Source organism: Panthera tigris, chromosome F2 (genome assembly GCF_018350195.1).
Source record: "Panthera tigris isolate Pti1 chromosome F2, P.tigris_Pti1_mat1.1, whole genome shotgun sequence".
NCBI lineage: Eukaryota > Metazoa > Chordata > Mammalia > Carnivora > Felidae > Panthera > Panthera tigris.
Genome location: NC_056676.1, coordinates 178,931 through 202,285, shown reverse-complemented (window position 1 = coordinate 202,285; position 23,355 = coordinate 178,931). Strand labels below are relative to the sequence as shown.

The 23,355-nt window shown below is 44.9% G+C and overlaps 1 protein-coding gene across 1 annotated transcript in view; it reads left to right on the top strand.

Annotated features, from left to right (window-relative positions):
• The window catches only part of LOC122235139 (nuclear pore membrane glycoprotein 210-like), a 60,404-nt gene extending 37,474 nt beyond the window's left edge, over positions 1–22,930 (top strand). Inside the window, exon 12 of the mRNA XM_042973607.1 lies at positions 22,586–22,930. Within this exon, the coding sequence (XP_042829541.1) occupies positions 22,586–22,930 (345 nt within the window). The remainder of the gene's footprint in view (positions 1–22,585) is intronic.
• The last annotated feature ends 425 nt before the right edge of the window (positions 22,931–23,355 follow it).

Here is a 23,355-nt window from a genome sequence, read left to right as displayed (position 1 = left end):
CCTCCTATCAGTTGGGCTTTCCTACTGCTGGTCTTTTGCATATGTTATTCTTTCTGCCTGGAAAACTATTGTTGGCCAGATCAACTTCTGATTCTTTATATTATACATTGTCTCTTGTGAATATCATACTGCGGAATTTTTTTAAAAATCCAGTCTGATAGTTCTTGCCTTTTAACTAGAATATCTCTATCTACTCACATTTAATGTAATTGCTGATATATTTAGATTTAAACCTAACATTTTATTCTTTCTACATGTACCCTGGTATTTTAACCTCCTTTCTTGATTTTTTTTACCATTTTACTTTTGCCATTTACTAGTTTGGAAAGTGTCTTTTTCTCTTAGTAATTACCTTGGAAATTAACACTTAATTTTTCAAACTTTCAAACTTTCAAGTTTAATCAAACTTTTACCCTCTTTTCAGATAATACGAGGCTCTTAGAATAATTACATTTATTTTCTCCAGGCTCATCTTACATGCTATTTATTGATGATAAAAATTTTAATTAAAGGAGACTATAAAACATTATTGTTATTGTTTTACATAGCCAATATTTTGTTGATAGTACCACATATTTACCACTTTCTTTGCCATTTGTTCTTTCTTATACTTCAAGTCTATCATTTAGGATACTTCTGCCTAAAGTACATCCTTTATAATTGCCCTTACAATTCACATTTCAGTATGCTGATGGCAAACACTCTTGGTTTTTAAAAAAATATTTTGATTACCTTTATCCTTGGATGATTTTGTTGCTTTCGTTGGTATAGAATTCTAGGTAGGGAGTTATTTTCTTTTGGCACATTAAAGGAAAAATTCCACTATCGTGCATTGTCCTCACTGAGAGGATACCCGTCAGGCTGTCACTATTGAAGGTAATATGTTTGGCGTTATTTCAGGATGCCTTTAAGATTTTTCTCCTTATCTTTAGTGGTGTACATTTTAATCGTATTATGTTAAGGTTTGGCTTTTCATTTTTCCTTCTTAGAACTGAATGAGGTTTTAAAGTTACATATTAATGTCTTTCAAAAGTTCTGGAGGGGCACCTGGGTGGCTCAGTCTGCTGGGCATCTGACTTTGGCTCAGGTCATGATTTCAAGTTTCGAGCTCTGTGTCAGGCTCTGTGCTGACAGCTCTTTGGATTCTGTGTCTCCCTCTCTCTCTGCCCCTCCCCTGCTCATGCTCTGACACTCAAAAATAAATAAGAGACTCTAAATGCCGAGAAAAAACTGAGGGTTGATTGGATGGGGGTGGTGGTGGAGAGGGGAAAATGGGTTATGGGCATTGAGGAGAGCACTTGTTGGGATGAGCACTGGGTGTTGTATGTAAGCGATGAACTGCAGGAATCTACCCTAATAGCCAAGAGCACACTTTACACGCTGTATGTTATCCAATTTGACAATAATTATATTAAAAAGCAAACATTAAAAAAAATTTAAGAGGGGCACGTGGGTGCCTCAGTGGCTTAAGTGTCCAACTTCGGCTCAGATCATGATCTCACGGTTTGTGAGTTCAAGCCCTACGTCGGGCTCTTTGCTGATGGCTCGGAGCCTGGGGCCTGCTTCGTATTCTGTGTCTGCTTCTCTCTCTGCCCCTCCCCGACTTGTGCTCTGACTCTCAAAAGTAAATGTAAAAAAAATTTTTGTGATTAAAAAACAGAAACAAAAATTCTGGAAAATGTCAGCCTTTATCTCTTCACGTATTACCTCTACCGCATCCCCTTTTCTCTTTCTGAGGTCTTGATTACAGAACACTTCATTTTCTCTTCCTCTGCATTCTCTATCCTGTCTTCTGTATTTTCCATCCTTTCTGTCTTTAAATGGTATACTCTGGATAATTTCGTCTGATTTTTCAAATCTCTCCCCAACTGTATCTATTTTGGTATTAAAATCTTGAGTTTTCAATTGTTGGTACTATATTAATTTCTAGATTTCTATTCGGTTCTTCTTTAAATCTTTTAGTTCACTGGTTTTCCTATTCCTGGTACATATTTTCCAAGTGGTCTTTTTAAAATCTTCCCATGTTGTAAGCAGAGTTTATGGTCTGACAGTTCCAATACTTGAAGTTTTTGTAGTTCTGTTTTTATTATTATTATTTTCAACTAGTTCTTACTCATGGTGCTTCTTTCCTTGTGGACTTAGTTATCTTTGGTTTTTGTGCTGATTTGTATTTGGGACCTGTTACGAAGGTGCCTTCCTCTAGTATTTGTTTCTGCTTAATGCCTCGTATCCAGAGCCAACTTAAGCCAAGTTCAGGGCTGGAGTCTCTGTCTTATCCCATCCAGGCTGCTATTTCTGTCTTAGATTCTTTGGGCTGCTATAACAAAATACCATAGTTTGAGTGGCTTGTAAACAACAAATTTTTCAGAATTGGCAAATACCCTCAGGGCAAAAGTGGCTCCTTGTGTTCCTATTTCTCTGAAATTTCCCTAGTTCTTCACTACTATCTCATCTACACTTTGATGCTTTATTTATTTATTTTTTGTCTCAAATATTTATTTATTTTGAGAGAGAGACAGAGAGAGAGAGAGAGAGAGAGAGAGAGCGCTTGCTCACACAAGCAGGGTAGGGGCAAAGAGAGAGGGAGAGACAGAATCCCAAGCAGGCTCCATGCTGTCAGCACAGTGCCGGACGATGCAGGCTCAATCTCATGGACCACGAGATCATGACCTGAGCGAAAATCAAGAGTTGGATGCTTACCTGATTGAGCCGCCCAGGCACCCCTATGCTTTTCAGTGGTTTAAAGAATAATTTTATCTGACATTTTTTTTAATCTGCTCATTATTTTTGGTGGTACAGTTGGCCCAACTACCATTACCTAGTCTACCATTACCAGAAACTGGAGGTCTCACTTTGGATGTCACTTCTCCAGCAGAGAATTGGCTAAGGCCAGTGTCCATTATGTCTCTTCCATATACACTTTCATAACCCTGTTTTTATCTTCATACATTTATCTCAATTTATACTTTTATGTGTATTTTCATGATTAAAAAAATCGGCCTGGATGGCTATGTGGGGGCAGAGAGTGTACGTATATCAATGTCTAGCACAGCGTCTCATTCATAGTAGGTGCACAGTAAATATCTGGTCTCTAAGAAAATGAATGCAGAGGAGTATTTGTTGCGTATGTAGGTTCTGGCTAGATGCAAAGGACTATGGTGGTTTGAATACAGTTCTATCAAGAAGCACAATTTGTCACATTCTCATGGATCAGTAAGTGAGAGCTAGATCCTAAGGGCTTGGAACAGGCCTTTCAAGATTTCAGGGACTGCAGCTGGCATTTGAACATGCCCACCTTCTCTATGCAGCATCTGCCAGAAGAGACCAAACCACAGAATCAAGCCAATCCACATATAAGACATGCTGTGTTTGAATTTTGTCCCGTACATCCTGAAAAACAAAGGGTGAGCACATCTGGAAGTCTAGGTGTACACCTTTAAAAATATCTAGGTGTACACATTTCAAATCGACAGAATTTGCAGGCCTCACTAGTATATTTTGATAATGCATAGCACCAATAACCTTCAAGTACCCGAGTCAGAAATTTATGAATAGAGTTATTATTGCAATTTAGAAGCTTTTGTATTCATAGTCCTTAGTAGGCCCTCAGTGCATTAAGCAATTCTAGCTAATAATGGCCAGTGCTTAGGGCACCTGGGTGGCTCAGTCTGTTGAGCGTCTGACTTCGGCTCAGGTCATGATCTCATGGTTTGGGATTTCAAACCACACATCGGGCTCTGTGCTGACAGCTCAGAGACTGCGGCCTATTTCGGATTCTGTGTCTCCCGCTCTTTCTCTGCCCCCTCTCCCCCAACTCATGCTCTGCCTCTCTCTCTCTCAAAAGTAAATAAACATTAATTTAAAAAAAATAATAAGCAACACTTACATCATGCTTGCTATATCTCAAGAAGTATATTAACTATGTTCTATAAATTTATCTAATCATTTCAATATTGTGGGGTAGATGCTCTTATCATCCCCATTTCTATAGTTGAGGAAACTGAGGCCCAGTGTGTTGGAGTAACTAGATCACAGAGTAAGAGGCAGCATCAAGATCTGAACAGAGCCCTTCCCTCTGGCTCTGATGTGTGTCTTCTTAATCGCCCACTCTAGTGTTGCAAGGAACAAGATTGAATCCTAAGTGGCTTTTCTGAGTCTATCCAGGGCTGCGTGGCGCTGTGCATGTGAACCAAAGACTAAGATGCTTAGTGGTAGCTCCAGGACCTCTGGAGCTCTGTGCATCTTTATGCCATAGCCTCTGCAGGGGCATTTTCCTGCCTTCCATTGGATTTTTGAGTTATTTCAAAAAAAAAAACAAAAAACTGTGTCAGGTCTGGCTGGCTTAGGGAAATGGTGTTTTTCTGTGGAAAGAAAAAAAAAACAAAAATAAGTATTTTTTTTAACGTGTAAAGAATAAATGGCTATGTTAGAAGGGGTTCTCTTCTTTGGTGACATGTCTCGCCTACTTCCTTTGTATTTTGTGGGGATGCAGTTACTCCTCTGGAGAGCAGGTTCCAGCTTTCATGGTGTGGCTGTCACGTTGTACATGACTATGTAGAAGCTGGGAAGGAACATGTGGGAGTTAATGCAACAGCTTTGCCCTGACAGTGTAAGTCACACAGTGATCTGAGGCTGTGGGATTCTGAGGATTTCTTCGTTTGGAGGGCTACTCTGTGGTGTTGGGTCCTCCTAAAAGAGCTGGGCTCCAAGAATACAAAGACGTCTTGGAGATTTGCATTCAATGATGGGGGGAAAATGATGCTTGGAAAATTTCTGTTGTGGGATAAAAAGTCATTGATCGCCTTTTCCCAAATGCCTTTCCTCACCTTGATATTTTGGTGGGCATTTTTCTTTTCCTGCATTACCCCCAAAACCAGCCTAATTCTCAGCAACTCTCTGACCCTGGGGACCTATCCACAAATGGAGGAAAATGATGAGGAAAGTGAATGGAAAGTGCCTGGTGAGTTAGAGTTCAAGATTCCACCTGGCCCTTTGGAGCCTGCACTGCAATTTCTTCTGAAGTCTTCATGTGGCACCTCTGAGTTCACGGGTTCCTGGGTATCTCTGGCTTCTGTCGCTGGCCCTGGCAGGGCCAACCTGTGTGGAGGAAAGCAGGCTTCCTTCAGAAGGACTTGGATATTGTTAATAAAGCTGGCCACCATTTGGAAATCTAAAGGTTTGCCATTTGCTACTCCAGACCTGCAATGTGTAGCAATGACCAGTCTCCACAAAACTATTTGGCTATCTGGGCTTTAAATCTTAGTGGGGGGATAACAAAACGAAATGAAACAAAACAACTCACATATACAAGTGAATGTCTTAGTCCCAGTCTTAGGTATTCACTGTCACTGGTGTAGCCAGACAATGTGCGTGGTCATTGTGTGTGTTCACAGCATTTCAGCTGGCCATGTGGGGGCTTCCCTACAAGATTGCTCATGAATAGAGCCAAGTAGAGATTTTGATTTTGTAGAGATTAACTGGACATTGAGTTTGCGTTGATTGGAAACTGTAGAGCAATTGCAGGGCACTTGGGAGAGGACTCTGAGGGCCCTGCAGGGATGACCCTTGGCTGGCCCCAGGGTGTGGGTGAGGGCCCCAGGCCCACTACAGGCTCCTGAGCTGTGGCCAGTGGCTGATGCCCCAAGGGAGCTAGGCCTCAAGTGTGAAAGCTTCCTGGGGTGAGCTCCCTGTGTGTTAGGGTTACAGATGGAGCTACTTCCCTCTGCATTGGCCATTCTGTTGGACTCCTCCTCCCGGCTCTTCTGGATGGGGTTTTGCTTTTTCTGGGCAGGAGGAATTAAATTTATACTGTATTTTTCACACATTGATAGCTGTTCTCATGGCATGTGCTAAAAGTGAGCCCGTACGACTATAGTGCCTGTCTCCCATCCCTGCGCGGATCATGTCTAGTCCATATCTTAGGAGGGACTTCTCTTCTCTCCCTGTCACACTGTGGGGAAGGGCAGGTAGGGCTGGCAAGTCTGTTTCTGCACAGCTGGAGTGGGCACTGGAGATCAGGGCATAGCTCAGGCAGGGGAATGGGGGAGACCATCATCCCCCCAGCATCTCCTGGGGGAATGTGCAGGCTCCAACTTTTGGGAAAAGTCCTGAGAATATTTCCTTGGAAGTTTCTGCCCTAATTGTCAGTGTTATGCAGAGCTGAAGTTTATTTTTCCCTTTCCTGCAGAGCAGCTTGGAATCCTTGAGCTTGCTTGAGGTCTTCTGGGGCACAGAGCAGATTTTAGGCAAATGCTTTAACAGTGCGTGACTCTGTGGATGGGTTATCAACACTTGTCCCTGCCATGAACATTCTAGGACACGTATTTTTGAAAATCAAGGGAGTTCTAGAAAATTCTAATCTCACTGGATGCTATTAGGGGAAATGATCCATTACAGCCCTAATTGTAGTCTTTACTATACTAATATGCATGTGAATCTCTCCTCAGCGAGAATACAGAATGCAAGTTTCTCCCAACTTGGTCACAGGAAAGCCCTGCTTTTAAGAGACATAGAAGTAGTGTTCCCTAACATATGTGGGGGAACACACATTCCTTCTAATTCAAAGAGGAAGCAAGGGAGTTCCTTGGAGGAGGGGTTTATTTTATTTCCAAGGAACTGAACCTTTTCTGTAGCCTCAATCAGGAACATTTACCATCGAAATGATAGGGTTTCCTAAAGGGAGGGTGACGCTGTGTCCTTCAAGGAGAACCAGAAAGGAGGGGACATTCACCTGCCTAGTGAAATGAGCCTGTGTGGACAGAGGGGGTTCCCTTAGGCACCCAGATGGCACATTTAGGGGCCTCTAAGGAAGTAGGCTTGTAATCACTAGAAGTTACAACCATAATAAACTGTTAATCAGCGATAGGCCACATCTCATGTGTGTTGATCTGTTACAAAAGCAGGTGGTGCTGCAGGGAAGGAATTGCATTTAGCTCAAGGAAAATAAAGTCAGCAGGAGAGGGAGCTCAGAGTCTCTGCTGAGTGTCCTGAGTAGAGAGGGGGAGGCAGGGATGAGTGCAGGGGACCTCTGTGAGTGACAGCTGCAGCTGAGGGCAGGGAAAGACAGACCCCCGCTTAGAAGAATTTGCAGCCAGGATGGTGGCAAAATCCCAGCGATGGAGATGAGGATTGGACCAGTAGTAAATGTAGTCAGTAAGCACCTTCTGAAACTCCAGTGATGCAGAAGAGTGTAAGAGGAGAACCCTTCAGAGATGGACTTCTTTCTTATAGCTCATCTTCCATTGATTTTAATTTTCTGCCTTTACCATCTGACACAGAGTTCATCTGTGGCAAGGGTGTGTCATTCTCAAGCCAGCCCTTTAGGAAGTTTCGGTCAAAGCACTGAAATGATGCACCAGGTTTTTGAAAAAATCTCAGTGTACACCTCTGTTTCTGAACACCAGGTGGGTTCCCATAGGAGGTCAGTCCGCCATGCCTTAAGTAGATTTATAGGCAGCTTTCCCAGGAAGGGGGACATGGGATTTACACGATCAAAAGGTGGAGGTTACGTCTCTGTGGTCGTGAGCATGTTTCTGACTCCTTGTATCTTTATGTGCTCTGGTTCACTGACCCTGAGATTATGGGATGGATGGCAGTTTCTTATGTATACAAAGGTAAATCATGGGTATCAGTCATTCTCCTTCAAGTCACCCTGAGGAGAAGATGGGGCAGGGAACTGTATGCACTACACAGTGGGTATTATCACCACTGCTTCCCCTTGGTGTGCTCTTTGGGCTGAAATCCCTCCATGCTGATTCCGTTACTGAAGCACTATCTCCCACCTCCCACCCCTGTAAGCTCTTTAATAAATGGAAGTTTTTGCATTATGACTAAATGCAAGCTTTTCCTAAATGCATGGAGCTCACTGCTTACTATCCATCCTGAGCAATTATCACACGGTCATGGGAGATTTCAATCCCTTCTCCATTCATGCTTAGACTCTCAAGACAGCCATTCAATTTTGATATCTTGAATCTTTTAAGGTTTTTCTTGTGGAAATTTTCAACACCAAAACTAAAGAGAATAGTAAAATAAATCCCATGTTGAATCTATACTTGTACGCAGTTCTTCTTTCGCCTGGATTATTTTGAGGACAAAATTATCATTAAATATATTTTGATGTTACTCTACCAGCCCTCTTCTTTCTCTACCTTATCTCTCAATATTTTTACAAAAAAATTTTCCAAACATTGCATCATTGTGGACTTTTAACTCCTGTGAGAGGCTTTTCAGATTTTTCCCAGAGTGACCAAATGAAATTCAGATCCTTCTGTAGGTGTATCCAGAGTGCCTGCCCTACCCACAGTGTTGTGCTAGTGTGGGAGTGGGCCAGGTTTTGATGGGTGGGGTAGAGAAAGGCAACGGAGGTAAGTTTAAGAGAAGATGTGGGGGCGCCTGTGGGGCTCAGTGGGACTCTTGATTTCGGCTTAGGTCACGATCCAGGGATGCAGGATCGAGCTGCATGTTGGGCTCTGCCCTGAACATGGCTTAAAATTCTGTCTCCCTCTGCCCCTCCCTACCCTGAAAAAATGTGGGTTCTGTCCTGGCGGCACCTAAAGCCTAGTCAGTGTATCTCTGGCTAATAGAAGTGAGTACAAAGGGGGTACCTAGTGAGCATCTGTTCAGAGGAGCTAGAAGGGTTCAACTGACAAGAGGCTGTGCCATCTGGGTGTTTGGGGACAAAGGCTTTGAGGAGAGGCACAGAGCATGGATTGGATTTGATTGATTTTATTTTTTGTATTTTTTAAAGTTTACATCCAAATTAGCATATAGTGCAACAAGGATTTCAGGGGTAGATTTAATATTTTTACCAGTATGATTCTGACTAAAGGAATCTGTTGGGGGCCTATTGAGTAACTCAGGAATCTCCAGGCTGAAGCAGGGCTGGAGAACCACAGTCTGTCAGACTACAGGAAGCCCGGCCCAAGTCAAACCACAGAAGCTCTCTGGCTTGATTACGGCCCCAGGTCCAGCCCTGATCGCTGCTGGATGCCTCCCCTGGGACTGAATCCTAAACTGTCCCTATGTCCTTGTCACCCCTTGAGTTTTGCATTCAGGTGGGACCATCTGGGGGAGGTCACACCTCTGAACAGAGGCTGCCAAGGGGAGGGGGAGAGGACAGTCTGTCTCCTTCAACTACTCTAGAAGATATGGGCTCTGCCTTCCATCAAGAAGCATGCGATGGGGTGGGGGATGTTCTTCTGAGATAGAAAAGGGTTTCGATGCTAAGCCCCTCAAAACAGAAGTGTCCACTCTGAGCATCACTGTCTTCGTGGACTGTTCTCTCTCCACTGCTCTCAGCAGGGTCACAACATCTTCGTTTTCCTTAAGAAAGCCATTTACATTCGTCACTCCTGTTTTTCTGTTCCCATGGCAACCTCAAGAGCCCAGGGCCCCCTCACCAGCAGGTGTCTCAGAGCATCTGAGCAGGTTCCTTCTGGTGGCTCCCACCTGCAGGCCTCCCACTCGGGGCCACTGTTGCACCCATTCCCACGAAACAGCACGGTGGCTCGAAAATTCTTTGCTATCCTCCTGTTGCCTGGAGGATGAAGACTGACTCCTTCCATTGGCCCTGCCTTCCACAGTCGACATCTGGTCTCCATTTGCAGCCTTGTCTGTCATTCTGGAAGCTCTTCTCCCTGACTAAGCAGGTCCCCAGGTATACTCTGTGCCTTGCTGGCTTCGTGATTTGTCCGCTGACAGTTCTGTTGTCCAGAAGACCTTAGTTGCTGCTGCCTACACAGCAAAGTTCTCTTCCACTCAGGTTCCGTGTACATCCCCAGAGAGAGGGGACTGCCTGCATTCAGCCTGTGGCACGTGTGTGCATTTACTGGGCCCCTTCATGCCCCACGTGTGTTCATGTAGACTGATGAGCTCATGGGACAGCATGCTGCAGCTCCTCGTATTTCTCTTACATGCCACCATTGTGCTGAGCACATGGGAGATCCCCGGACATTTGATGCTTTATTTTTTCAAAGAAGGAATGAAGAGTGGGGGGGGGGGGTGGGGAACATTAGACGCAGGGAAGGTCAAATGTAAAACGCAGAGGTAGAAAACCATGAGCCTAAGTTGAGGTCAGGCAAGCTGGCATGGAAGGTGAGTTTGGGAAGATGGGGTGGTTGTGTATCTGCTCTGTTTGTGGAGTACACTTGGGTTGTGTGCTCCGGGCGTACTCTGAGCACCACCTGGTTTGAAACGATGTTCCGAAGGAGGCCGAGAGTCCAGCAGCGAGACTTTCTGAAGATTTCAGCATGTTTTTGTTTAGATAGAGGCAAGAGTGGCATGTGCTCGAGCACCAGTGGGGAACTCTGAGATAGATCATTGTGGTCTTTGCAGCAGGAGGGTTCAGAGAGCTCAGAAATGCATAGGTGTCACTAATTCACCTTCCCACCCTGCTGGCTGGGCTTGCTGATGACAGGTGACTTCTCATGGGCAGCATCCTCAGGCATTCAGGAAATCACCTTGATGCAGTCCAGGGCCTTCTGCCCACTTTCCCATAAGTCTCGTTCATCTGTCCAGAAAAGTGTTCAAAGGGGGCCCTCAGTTTGGGCTGACAATTTACATCCCTCACAGAACCCTCAGGGCCATGTCCACAGCAAAGATCAAGTAGGGAGGAATGAGAAGGAAGAGTAGGGGCACCAAGAGAGTGTCAGGCTGGGCAATTGGTGGAAGCAGAGGAGTGACCCGTGCCTCCTGAGGCCTGTGGTGAGTGGGCAGTGGAAGGAAAGGCCCATGAGAATGACTTCCATCCGGTGGGGTCAATGTGCTGGGGCACTGAAGTGAGGTTGTCCTTCAGGATCAGCCTCTATCTCCCTCATCACAGCTGGCTCGTGTCTTTTCTGCTCAGGGCCTCCCCAGAAGCCCATCTTCTCCTGCCTCAGGGGCAGGTCCCTTCTTTTCAGACAGCCATTCATCCCTATGCAAACACTCACTTGAATTATGGGCCCTCTTTTTGTTCAACAGCCAGGCTGGTGCTTGGAGCCTGGAACTGGCTTGTTCTGTGTATGCCCTAGGGTACTTAGCACTGTGCTAAACAGCATGGGGGGAAGGGGGAGGGCCCAGCTCTAGGGTCATAATCCTGCCTCTCTGCTTCCAGGTGAAGAAGTCTTTACCTTCAGTGTGTTCATTTGTAAAAAGGACACAAACGTATCTAATTAAAGAGGTCAACCTATAGTGGGCATTCAGCACATGCTGTCCAAATGAGCACCCCCTCCCCTCCCCTGCAGCCCATACATGTTACCACACAGGTTCCGTGCATAATAGTTGTTCTGTCGATACATGCTGGTGGATGGTGATGAGAGTTTAATGGCATCTGTTTTTGAAGGTTTCTTTTAGGGCTCTGACTTCATCCTGCTAGCATTTGGATCTAGAATCACTGGGGGGACCTGGAACTTATGCTGAGGGATTAAGGATGCAGGTTTGATGATAAAGGAAGATTAAGGTAACTAATTGCTTTGCTGAGGAATGAATATCTGGTGAATGCCAGGTAGAGGCCTCTTAAGAGAGAGGAAGTTAATCATTCAGTAAAGGGAAAGATAAAAATTAATAGGATAAACCTAAGAGGAAGAGTAGCTGGGATGCATGAGGCAGCCTGGCAGGGTGTCAGGGAGGAAGCTTTCTCACCTTCTTCAGTGTACCAGCTGCTTTTCTTAACCCTGGGGTGGGGGTAATGCCAGTGCTCAGAGTTGATGTGAATACAGACTCGGCTGTGTATGTGAGACACTCTCCCCATTGCCTGGCACACAGTTAGATGATGTGACCACTTCCCTCTGAAGGGGAAATACCTGACCATTTTCAAAGTGGGTCCAATCCTGTTATCCATGCTCCTTTCTGGGCCTGGGTAGACTCAAGAACTTAGATGGACAGGAGTGCCTGTTGACGGAATTAAGTTGTAAGGGTTTGGCTGCATGCTGAGAAGAATGTCTGCCAAGAAATGTAACTTTTGTAGCATAAAGGGTGTAGATTGGGTGTGTTTTCACAAGTTGATTTCTGTTCTGGTTCATTTTCACTCGTGGTCACACGATAGGGTGTTGGTGTGTTCCTCCAGAACACAGACAGCTGCGACGGTAGCTCCCCAGCGGCGGTGAGAGTAGGCCTGGCTGTCTCCGGGTACTCTAATGGCATTTGACTGCCCTCAGACTGTGTGGGTAAATGGTGCATGGGACCAAGAAAGACAGCCATGTGGTGATTTTAAGAAGAGTAACTGTAGGACATGAGGAAAGCCTAATTCATTCTTTACTTCTTCAGTTTGGTTAGGAGAAAAATGCTTCTCTGAATTTATGCAAAGTGATCATGTTTTATTCATTATTTGGTAGAAGTTACTCTTAAGGCATGTAGGGCGGGTGATGTAAGCTTTGCCATCTCAGCCGAGTCACATGTTACAGAGCCCTTCTGCTCTTTTAAGGGCTGGGGAGCCCAAGTGGAGGAGGGCACGCTTCCCATCCCAGTGTGTCAGGGAACCAGGAGTTGTCTTGGCAAGATGAGATAGGTACAGGGGTACAGAAGTGCTGTGGGGCACGGAGGATGGAGCCAGTATTATGGAAAGGTGGGGGCATGAGCAAGGGTTCCAGAGGAGCCGGTGTGTGGGCCATGGCCAAGGCTCTCTGCATGAATATGTGTCCATGAGGAAGGCCTCAGGTGTCGAAGGCACTTGACAGAGAGTCACAGCACTTTAGGATGGCTGTCCTGGACATGCCTGAGCCGGGGCAGTCTGCCACAAAGGTGTGTTTATTACATGGATGTTGCCCCTGCATGGTGCCCAGCACCGTTACCTCATCTGAGTCATGGTAACCTCTTTCAAATACATGTAGCTCTGCCTACAGGTGGTCTACACAGGCTCAAGCACCTCTCTGCTCCATTCTGTCTCCTGGGAGTCTCACCTTCTTATCCTGCTTCAAGGATAGTGTGACCAACCATCTGAATGCTTGTTTTTCCCCTTCAGCTTCTTTTCTGTATTCCCCTTCCCTGGCTTTGGATATATATCGGATTTATACTTTTGAATCAAGACATTGGCTTTTTTAAACTGGCAAACAGCACAATATATATATTTTCCATATAAGTGTATATCAACTCAAAATTGCCTCTTATCAAAGGAGTAAAATACACACACATTTTTATTTGAATGGATTATGGAGAAAATATACACACTTGGTAAATAATCCTGAGATAAATATATACATGTTTGTAGGTGACCAGCAGTGACCCACTGTGGCCCATAGCTTCATGTGTTGCAGGGGTATACGAGAGAAAAATAATGACCATTAACTGGATTGGTAGTATCATTACATGTAATATTATGTCCTTTGAAATAGCTAAAATTATATTAAACATACACTTAAATAATTTAGCAAGTTCTTTAGTTCCATAACTAATATAGGCATTTCTATTGGTTTCATCTATCCATCCATCCAACCATCCATCCATCCATCCATCCATCCATGTAATGTGAGCATCCCCCAGATTCTTATCTCCTACCTTTAGACCTCTTGTAGGATTTTCCACAGAACCCTGCCTGGTAAATACTGTTCAAGGCTGCATGTCCATGGGTCTGAGGAATCAAAGCTCTTCCTTTTGGTCTGCCTACCCATCTTGGTCCATGCCAAGAGAAATAAGTCATTTGGTGGCTTTTATTTTAAATTTTTATTTTACAAATCAGAGAATGAGTTTACGTAGGTTAAAAGGATGAATGAATAACTAGTGTTAGAGAATAGCATGCAGTTGACGATCTTCAGAAGAAAAAGGTGCATTTTGTCCAAGATAACTGCTGTCTGTCTGGAGGGGCACCAGAAGATGGTGCCACGTTTTCTACAACTGCATTTGGGACTTTCATGGCAGAGATTACCTCTGCCTCCTCCCCTGGTCTGTGTAGCTGAAGTATGAGGAGTCAAGGGGAAGCTTAGAGGGACATAGATAAGAGGGAATATTGCAGTATGGTGTATGATTGGAGAGAGATCCTTTCTCAGCTGCCCAGATATCTTTTTGTTAGTCTTCTATAAATTCCACCACTAAGGATTCAGTTCATTTAGAATTGGCCGTTAATGATTCTGATGAGCACTGCTGTTAGCCAGGGTATGGTGGGAGAAACACCCTGATAAATTGCTAGAAGGATCTAAATTTGCCCAATATTTTATGTAATTTGGCAATATGTATGTCAATATGTATGTATGTCAATCATTTAAGAAGTATGTGTGTTTTCTTACCCAGCAGTTGTACTTCTATCAATCACCGCTAAGGACATACCTGGGAAAGCACATAAGAGCCACATGGATGGCTAGCCACTGGTGATAGCCTAAATCTCCTTAAAAAATTAAGTATATTTTGTGTACCTATCCAATAAAATACTATGCACATAGTATGCACTATTCCACATATTATTCTAATTTTCTTTGACTTGAGATATTATTCAGTATTGTTTAATGATCAAGCAGATTCCAAGTAATATGAGTTCATTTTTGTAAGAAAAACATACACAAATAGAAAGCATGAAACACTATATATTAAAATGATAAAATTAGTTATCTTTGAAGGAGAATATGGATATTTTTTAAATGTGTCTTTTTTCTCGTGTATACTTAAAATTCTAATATAAGCATACATTAATGTCATAAATATAATTTTTTATGGACAACCTTTCTTAAAGTATAGTCCCAAAGTGGTAGAAAAGTGTCTTAGGTACCTATTGCTGTACAAAAAAACTACCCTCAAACTTAGCTACTTTACACAAAAGACATTATCTTACAATTTCTGTGGGTCAGGAATTCAGGAGAAGCTTAGTTTTTCTGGTTCTCACTCAGGGACTCTCATGAGGTAGTCAGTCTTCTGGCTGGGACTGCAGTCATCTGAAGGCTTGAGTGGAGCTGTTGGATCCACTTCGCAAACACCCTTTCATGGGTGTTGGGAGGAGATCTCAGGTTTTGCCATGTGACCATGTCCATAGAGCTGTTTGAATGTTGTCACAATATGGCTGTTGGCTTCCCCCACCGAGAGTGAGCTGAGAGAGAGCAAGGAGGAAGCCACAGGGGCTTTTATGACTTAGTCTCTGAAATCACACATCATTTCAATTTATTTATTCATTAGAGGCAAGTCACTGAGTCCATCCATCCCACACTGAAAGGTAGGGTAGTGAACTCCCCCTTTGGAAGAGAGGGGTATGAATTTGTGGACAGATTTTTAAAACAACCATGAACATGTGAGATCATTCGCAGTCATCATTAGTTAGTATGGTTAGCATCTCTTCACTGGGAGCCATCTTTCCTCTCAGAGGGTAATTGAAGACATTCCTAAAGAATGAGAGTTTTGGTCTTGAGATTAGTATGAGCTTGGGTAGTATTTCAGGAATAGGAAGCCACTAACAAGAAAGAGGAGTGAGTGTTTGGAATCTAGAAACTTGGTTCTACAATATATTCCTCACTTACCATTGGTAAATCCAGGTCCTCTTTGGTTTTCCTGTCAGGTTATGCCGTGGATCAAATAAAGTAATGCCGTTGAAGGCCCTGTGTAAACCATAAAGTAATAAAGGAAGCTGATTGTTGCTATCATTATCACCATGACCATTGTTGTTGTTGGAAGGAAGTACTTCTGTGAGATGAAGGAGTGGGGCATAAAAATGGACTGGGGATTGAAAACTACTCTGACCAGATTAGTATTCCCTAGGGCTGGCTCCAAGGCAGGAATGGAGAAGGCCGTCTTGACCATAAACTCATGTGAGACTGTGACAGTTATTAGGGATTTCTGTGAAGGACTGCTGTCTTGGTCTTTACGCAACACTGAGGCTTAGCGTTTGAGAAAGGCAACAGTTGGGGTAGAAAGTACCAAGAAGGCAACATTCTCTCACCTTTGGAACCAGAAAGTCCCCGGTTTTCTTAGACTTGTTATCCATACATTTACTGCTTCAGGAAATATGTGTTTATTCCCAGCTGGGTATCTGGCCCTCTACTAAGGGATGTGGCAACATGTTTAGGTAGGCAGGAAAGACTGATATGCAGTCATTTCGAGTAGAAGACTGAGCCTTGGCGGGTGGCCTCACCCCTGAATCCTAGGTTTGAGTTGCAGGAAATAGTTTTCTCAGATGGCCATATACTCTCAGAGTTCACATAGCCCTAAAAATTTTATGTCTTTAGAAATTAAATCTTTTTCCCTCTGCTGTTGTTTATAGGCTCTCATAGTGTCGGGCAAAGATAAAGCCAGGCAGTTGGATTCAGATGGCCATAATTTCACTCCTTGTTCTTTCCAAGTCTTAATGGCCCATACCACACCATTTCCAGAGTCCTTTTCATGCTCGTCCACAAGTGACAGGCCTGAAGTTAATGCTGCACAGAGCAGCTACTGCCTGAGGTCCCTCTTGCTGTTTGCTGGGGCTGTTTGACACTAGTATGAGGAGAAAGCTATCCAGCAAGTGGTTCTCTTTACTTTCACTTGCTGGCAGGTATAGTGTAAGGTGAGTCTAAATATTCAGAAGTAATCCTGTGCTAATTAGCTCAGGCTGAACCGTGGAAGTTAAATTATTTTTGTTTAGTGGCTTGGGACTGCTGACTATGCACTAGGTGGTACGCCAAATAACGTGCAAAGGTTGTTCTCATTAGATCCATTGATCTACAACAGACATAAGGAGGAACAATTGGTGCAAGTAAAATGCAATTCACAACCCAAAATATGAAAAACCAAAACAAAGAAACAAAACAATGGAAAACAACAAGTTTTGATGATGAGAAATTAGAAGCAGGTGGAAAACAGAATGATGTCTCCTCAGAAAGTTAAACCTAGAACCTACTGTAAGATTCAGCAGTTCTGCCGCCGAATGGACACCCCAGGGAATTGAAAGTAGGGGATTGAGCAGATACCTGTACACTACTGTTGATAGCAGCATTATTCACCATAGCCAAAAGGTGAAAACAATTCAAATGTCCATTGATAAATGAATGACTTGACAGGGTGTGGCATATGTCTGTAATGGGATTCTCTTCAGCCTCTAAAGAAAGGAAATTCTGGCACAGGCTACAGTGGGGATGAAGCTTGAGGACATAATGCAAAGTGAAACAAGCCAGACACAAAGGGACAGATCTTGCATCTTTCCACTAATATGAGGTACCTAGAGTGGTCACATTCATAAAGACATAAAGTAGAATGGTGGGGGGTGGGGGGAGGGATGGAGAATAAGTGTTTAATGGGTACAGATTCCGTCTGGGAAGATGAGAAGGTTCTGGAGATAGACAGTGGTGATGCCTTGCACAATAAAGTGAACGTACTTAATGCTTCTGAACTGTATACTTAAAATGATTAAATTAATACATGCTATGTACTATATATTTTGTCACAATAAAGTTAAACGTTTTTTAATGCAAGTGGTTTACAAATTGATGCTGCTAGGCCCAGACCTAGGCACTGGAGACACAGCATTGGACCAAACATTGGGCTGTGGGTCCCATAATTGTTGGGAGTTTTGACATATAAACTAACTGGAAAGTCATTGGAAAGCTGATGAAAATCAAGTATTTCTCATCCTGGGGATTTGGGTCAGAGTTGGGGCTTCTGCCAGGGGAGTAGTGACTGATGTGAGGGGTACACTGTGCATGGCTCAGGAGACAAGTCTGAGATTGATCTTTGATCATTCATGGTGCAGGAGAGAAGCCATCTCATGGCTCTTCTTGGGAAACCGTCCATCCCCTGCCCCCCCCCCCGAAATTTACAACAATTAGAATATGGGTGCATGAATAGACATAATTCTGTCAACAAACATTTACCAAGGCCCATTGGATGCCCAATCCATTTTGCACTAAGTGGCTGTAGTTAAGCAGGATGAGTCTTGCCCCGAAGTAGCTTCAAGTCTGGTTGGAGAGCCAAAATATATAGAAATGAAAGAATCAGGAAATAATAGCTAAAAAATCAGGATATGTGGATCATATCAAGGCAAGCTATCATATAAAGGCAAAGCAGGATATGTGGATCCCTCAAGGCAAGCTATATGTGTCAACAATAGGTGCTGATTGAAAGATCAGATAAGCAAGGAATGGTCACTTTGGGCTGAAGAGGTATGAGGTCAGGGACCTTTTCAGAGCATGTAGAGCTTGGAGAAGTCCTTGACAGAGGGCCATAACTGAACAGGTCTGTAAGCGAGGCTAGGAAATGACTTTGGAAGAACCCAGAAGAACCCCGGATCCAAGTAAGGAATAGAAATACTAACTCCAGGGTTAGTTGTTAGTTAACGCAAGCATTCATCTGTTTCTAATATCCAAAGTGTTATCTGTAGGGCTCATAAGTATTAAAAGGGGGAATTGGAGGCCAGTGGGCTCTGTGGTCAAATAAGTTTGGATAGTGCTAGAATAAGCAAATGTGATTTTCCTTGCTGCAATACTCCTCAGGCCTTTTATATGATGACATTCACAGTGACTTTCCCAGATGGGCATACATAACATGCAGTTTCCTGTTTATTTGACCACAAACCATGTATTTTCTCCAGGAGGTTCCTGCAGGAATAGGGTTGCAAAGAATGTAATTGAGTTGGGGAAATGCTAACCTAAATGATTTTACTTCCATGTGTTTTTTTCAGTGCAAGTCACTAGCAATAAAGTCATGTTTTCAGTGGTCTGAATGCCCATAGTGGATTCATTGGAAGGATTTTAGAGGGACTTCATTTAAAGAAACCAGCAAATAAGTGGCCCTTCAAGGATGGAGCTTGGATTTAAATACTATCTTTGTTCAGAAGTTATTCCCCAGGATATGAATACACACATAACAAAGGCTTTACAAAATATTGTCTCTGTTACTGTTATGCCCTTGCTTCTCTTAAAATATGGGGGAAAATGTTGTATCCACAGCATAGCCTCACTATAGAGACAGAGCCTTGGAGGTTCGCTGGCACAGAGGACTTGCCAGATAAAATACAGGATGCCAGCTACATTTGAATTTCAGGTCAACTCTGCATAATTTTTCAGTATAACTGTGTCCCCAGTACTGCATGGGACATAATCGCACACAAAAATTATTCATTGTTACCTGAAATTGAAAGTTCACAAGGCATCTGGTATTTTTTATTTTCTAAATCTTACACTCTTTTCTGAGATGCTCGGGGAGCCTAGCCACTCTAGGACCAGAAAGTGACTAACAGTGTAAAGGCAAGGTAAAGTGGATGTATGCCAAGTTCCTGAGAGCCTAGGCCCTCCCTCCAAGGAGATGTGTGACTACAGCCTCAAGCCCCCTCCCTGTGGTCACCCACATTCTCCTGGGCATGGGAGAGTTTGTATGTGAGAGGTCATAGCCTTTATTTGGTTCACACAATTTGGCAAACAAATGTCACAATCAAAATTTTACTCCCCAAAGCACAGATCTGAAAATGAAAAAAGCCAATAGTTTTGTAGGAAGAAGCCAGTTGTGTCTGAACCTAAAAGTCTTGAAACCAAAAGAACTGTAAATGGAGGTTGGCCAGGGAGGGCTATCCTTGGTTGGGATACACAGACTCTGGTGTCCCTTTCCCTGCTGAGAAGTGGAATATCTCTGTTCCATGTTTAGTGATGGGATGGTTGTTACTAAAAGGTCAGGCCTTATCAGCGGTCTCTGCTCAGGGATATCATCAGGAGGAGAAAGAATCAAACCAAATTCTTTGTGGGAAAGGTCTCCCCATGACCTGCTGGGTAGCTGGACTGCCCACCGCAGCTATCCTCCTCTTCCTGATGACTTACCCCCCCCCCACTTCCTCTCTGCCCCAGGAGCCCACCTTTCCCCAGCTATGTGTGGGACATGCTCCTGACAGCAGGGACTTAGGAGGTTGGGGGCAGCTCCTGTGCAGTGAATGGGTGTTGGTGGCCCTGAGTGAGGAGTCAGGGAACACTGGGAAACTAGGCTGTGGGGACCATATATGAGGGTCGGGGCATGGAGCTTCTGTTGATCATTGAACAGGCACTGGCATGGACTCCAAGTCGCCTCTGCAGGCATTGTGACACACTGGTGCCACCCATGTTAATCACACCACTGGTGCTTGCTGTATCCTAGGGCAATGGCAGCTGCTTGTTAATTCAGTGAATCTGGGGCCAAGCAGTGGTATAGGCCACTTCATGTGGGCTCGGGGGAAAACCCTGGATTACGAGCATCCTTGACTTATGGTCAAGCCCCAGGAAATTCTTTGCTTGTCCTTCAACATCCCTGCTGCCCCACACCACCACCCATTTTGGAATTTGGTAGTGGGAAGAGAGGGGAGCTCCAAAAAAGTTTATTCCAGAGGTCAAGCTGAATCCTAAATAATGAGTCCATTAAATTCCACAATCAATATCCCAGCTTCTTTTTTTTTTTTTTTAAATGTTTTTTATTTATTTTTGAGACAGAGAGAGAGCATGAACGGGGGAGGGGCAGAGAGAGAGGGAGACACAGAATCGGAAGCAGGCTCCAGGCTCTGAGCCATCAGCCCAGAGCCCGACGCGGGGCTCGAACTCACGGACCGCGAGATCGTGACCTGAGCTGAAGTCGGACGCTTAACCGACTGAGCCACCCAGGCGCCCCACAATATCCCAGCTTCTACACATGATGTATATTGATGAGCTGACTGCTAGGAGACTAGTATTAAGGGAATTGGAATCCATTTTAGTGGGGCCAAATTGGTTGTTGATGGGCCACAGTAGACCATGACTTTATAGTCAGCTAAATATATCCTGAAATCTAGCAAAACACAGCTTCCACACATCGGAACCCTTTGTGGTTTCCTGAAAGCCTGCCAGAGCAGGCTGAGCTGAGCCCTGTATCATGGCCCTGTGGGCTCTTCCTAAAAGACAGAGGTGTTGGCTTGGTCCCCAGCTGAAGCCTCTGCAGGTACTGGGGTAAACAGGAGCCTGACATGAGGGTGGAGGCTGGGGGCAAATCCTCTCAACTGTGATGTGAAGGCAGGATGTGTATTGAAGGGCTCATGGGTACTGGCTCTTGCCCCTTGCAGTCCAGAAGCACATGTCTTTCCCTGAACTGCTTCCCCAGCTCTGTTCTCAGGATCCCAAGCTGGGTGAGACATGGCATCTACACTGGAAAGGCATTTCCTTTAAGGCCATTATTCCAAGAATCTCAGTGGGAGGAGGGCAGTTTGTGCATAGCATGATGTGTGTGCATGTGTGTGTCTGTGTGCGAGTGTGCATGGGCTGAGGGGAGTCTGGAGGAGGGCTGCCTTCAGTGGAGCTCCTCCCACCTGCATGTCCCTAGGTCTGGAGAGGGATGTGCTTTGTGGTAGTACGTGGGAATCTCATATGGATTCTCCTAATTAGCTGTGCCATGGACACTTGAACAGTCTTGGCCCCTGGACTATTGGGCATCTCCTGCCCATCGGGGTCACTGCTAGGCATGACGATGCTGAGTCTGAGAGTCTAGCCCAGCTCACAGGGTACAGGCAGCCCTGCCTGGGCCGAGACCGCAGGGCCAGGTCACTGCCAACGTTTACAGAACAGGTTTCTGGAGGCAGGAAGTTGAAGGTAATTAGGCTAATTAAACCCCTATAGCTCACCAGCTGCAAAATTGCTCTGAGAGACTCTGAAGATTTAAAATTGTGTGTTTACTAAAAGAAAGCCCAAACTCCCACAGTTAAACCAAGGTGAGCCCTTTCTATCTGTGGGGCTATGCACGCCTTGGTTTAACCCAGGTGGGAAGGAGGGTGCAGGGTGCGTGCTTTCCCTGATTGTCTTTCACTTGGTTCTGAACACAGGCCTGGATGGTGTTTATCTCTGGGTCACCCCTCGATCTTACTGCTGGGAAGTGTGGGGGGGGGGGGCGGCTGTCTCTGCCTTGACAGGGTGGTGTGCTCCTCCCCATGTCCCTTGATTAAGGGGCAGCAGGAGCAAATACCATGATGTGTTGCTGCCTCTGCCCCTGGGTGTCAGTATTCCAGCAGCTTCCAAGATGCCTGGCTGAGCATGCAAGCCTGGTGGAGGGGCCCAAACCAGGACTTACTGAAACTCCTGTTGGAGACTGTCCCACCATTGGCTGGGGCAGGGTTTTGCAAGGTGTCTGCCTATTGTCCTCCATGCAGGCCACACTGTATTCTGCTGGTCAGTCCAGATCCAGAGAACCTGGTGGGGGGCCCCTGGTGAGTTGTAGGGGGCACATAGGGGGAAATCTCTCATGGCCCCCCACAGGCACCATGTGGGGAAGCCTCCTTGGTCAGCTCCAGAACAAGACAGGGGAGGTATGTGGTAAAAGACAAATGAAAGGAGTCCAGGGGGCATCTGGTAAGTTAAATTGCTCAAGAGCAAATGTCAAATGATGGGCTCTAGAAGTGACTGGATCAGCAATGGAGGAGAAAGCCTGAGAAAGAAGAAAGTCAAGGCTTACATATCACAGAGCATCAGACTTGGAGTAATAGGGTTTTAAGTGGATTGGCAGTTGGCAAAGGGAGAAATAAATCAACCCCCTGTTGAGCAACTTTCAGGAGTCAGAGGCAAGACCAATTAGATACTGAGGAAACATTTGAATGCTCCAGAATGTATTTGGGTTCAGAGGTCAAGAACTTCTTTGAGGCTGTTGTGTGTTTTCTAAAGAGCTCCTGGGGGTCACTCTCCTGTGCATTTAGAAAACAAACAAACAAACAAACAAACTAAACTTGCCTGGATTTGTCCCTGACCAGGTGGTAGCCAAGGATGGAGCACATTTCTCTGAGGGCTTCCTGGTGGAGGAGGATGAAGAGGGTGTGGCTGACCTTTATCATGCATCTTGTGTATTCCCCCAGCCTGAGAGCCAGTCTAGACAACTGTCAAGGCAGGACTCCTCTCTGAGTCCCTGTGGAACACCATCCTGGAGCTCCACCTGGAATCACAGCACCCCTCTGCCAGTTTCCACAGGGGTGACCATGGGCAAACTCCTTGACTCTGGGTCTCTGGGTCTCATCCTAAACCAGGCCCTGCTGTGCCAACTCAGGTTCAGTATGCTTAAGGTGCTGAGAGCTGTGCCCTCAGCCTATCTTAATGAATAAAACACCTTGTCCAGAATGATCTTTTCATCCAAGTTTTCATTTCCTGTAATTCTGTTTCATCTTCTACAAACCTCTAAGGTGTAGAGGGACTTTCACCCCATTTTAGAGATGGGGAAAACACAAGGGGACTTTGGAGAACTTGCCAGAGTGTCCATGGCTGGTTAGTGGCTGGGCAGGGTGGAAACCAAGGAGCCGAGCCATCGACCATACCACCTTCAGAGGGGAAGGAATTGCATCCGAATTTCTCCACTTTCCCTCAGTTTCCCAGTCTCGTCATCCACTGTAGGGACCCAACCCCTGGGCATGGGATGAATACAAACTAACAGATGACAAAGTCAGTCCTAATCACCTGGAGGAAGTAAGTGCCCAGGAAGCAGCCAAGCCCCTGATGGAGGAGGGGACTGCACTGCAGGCCAGGCACTGCA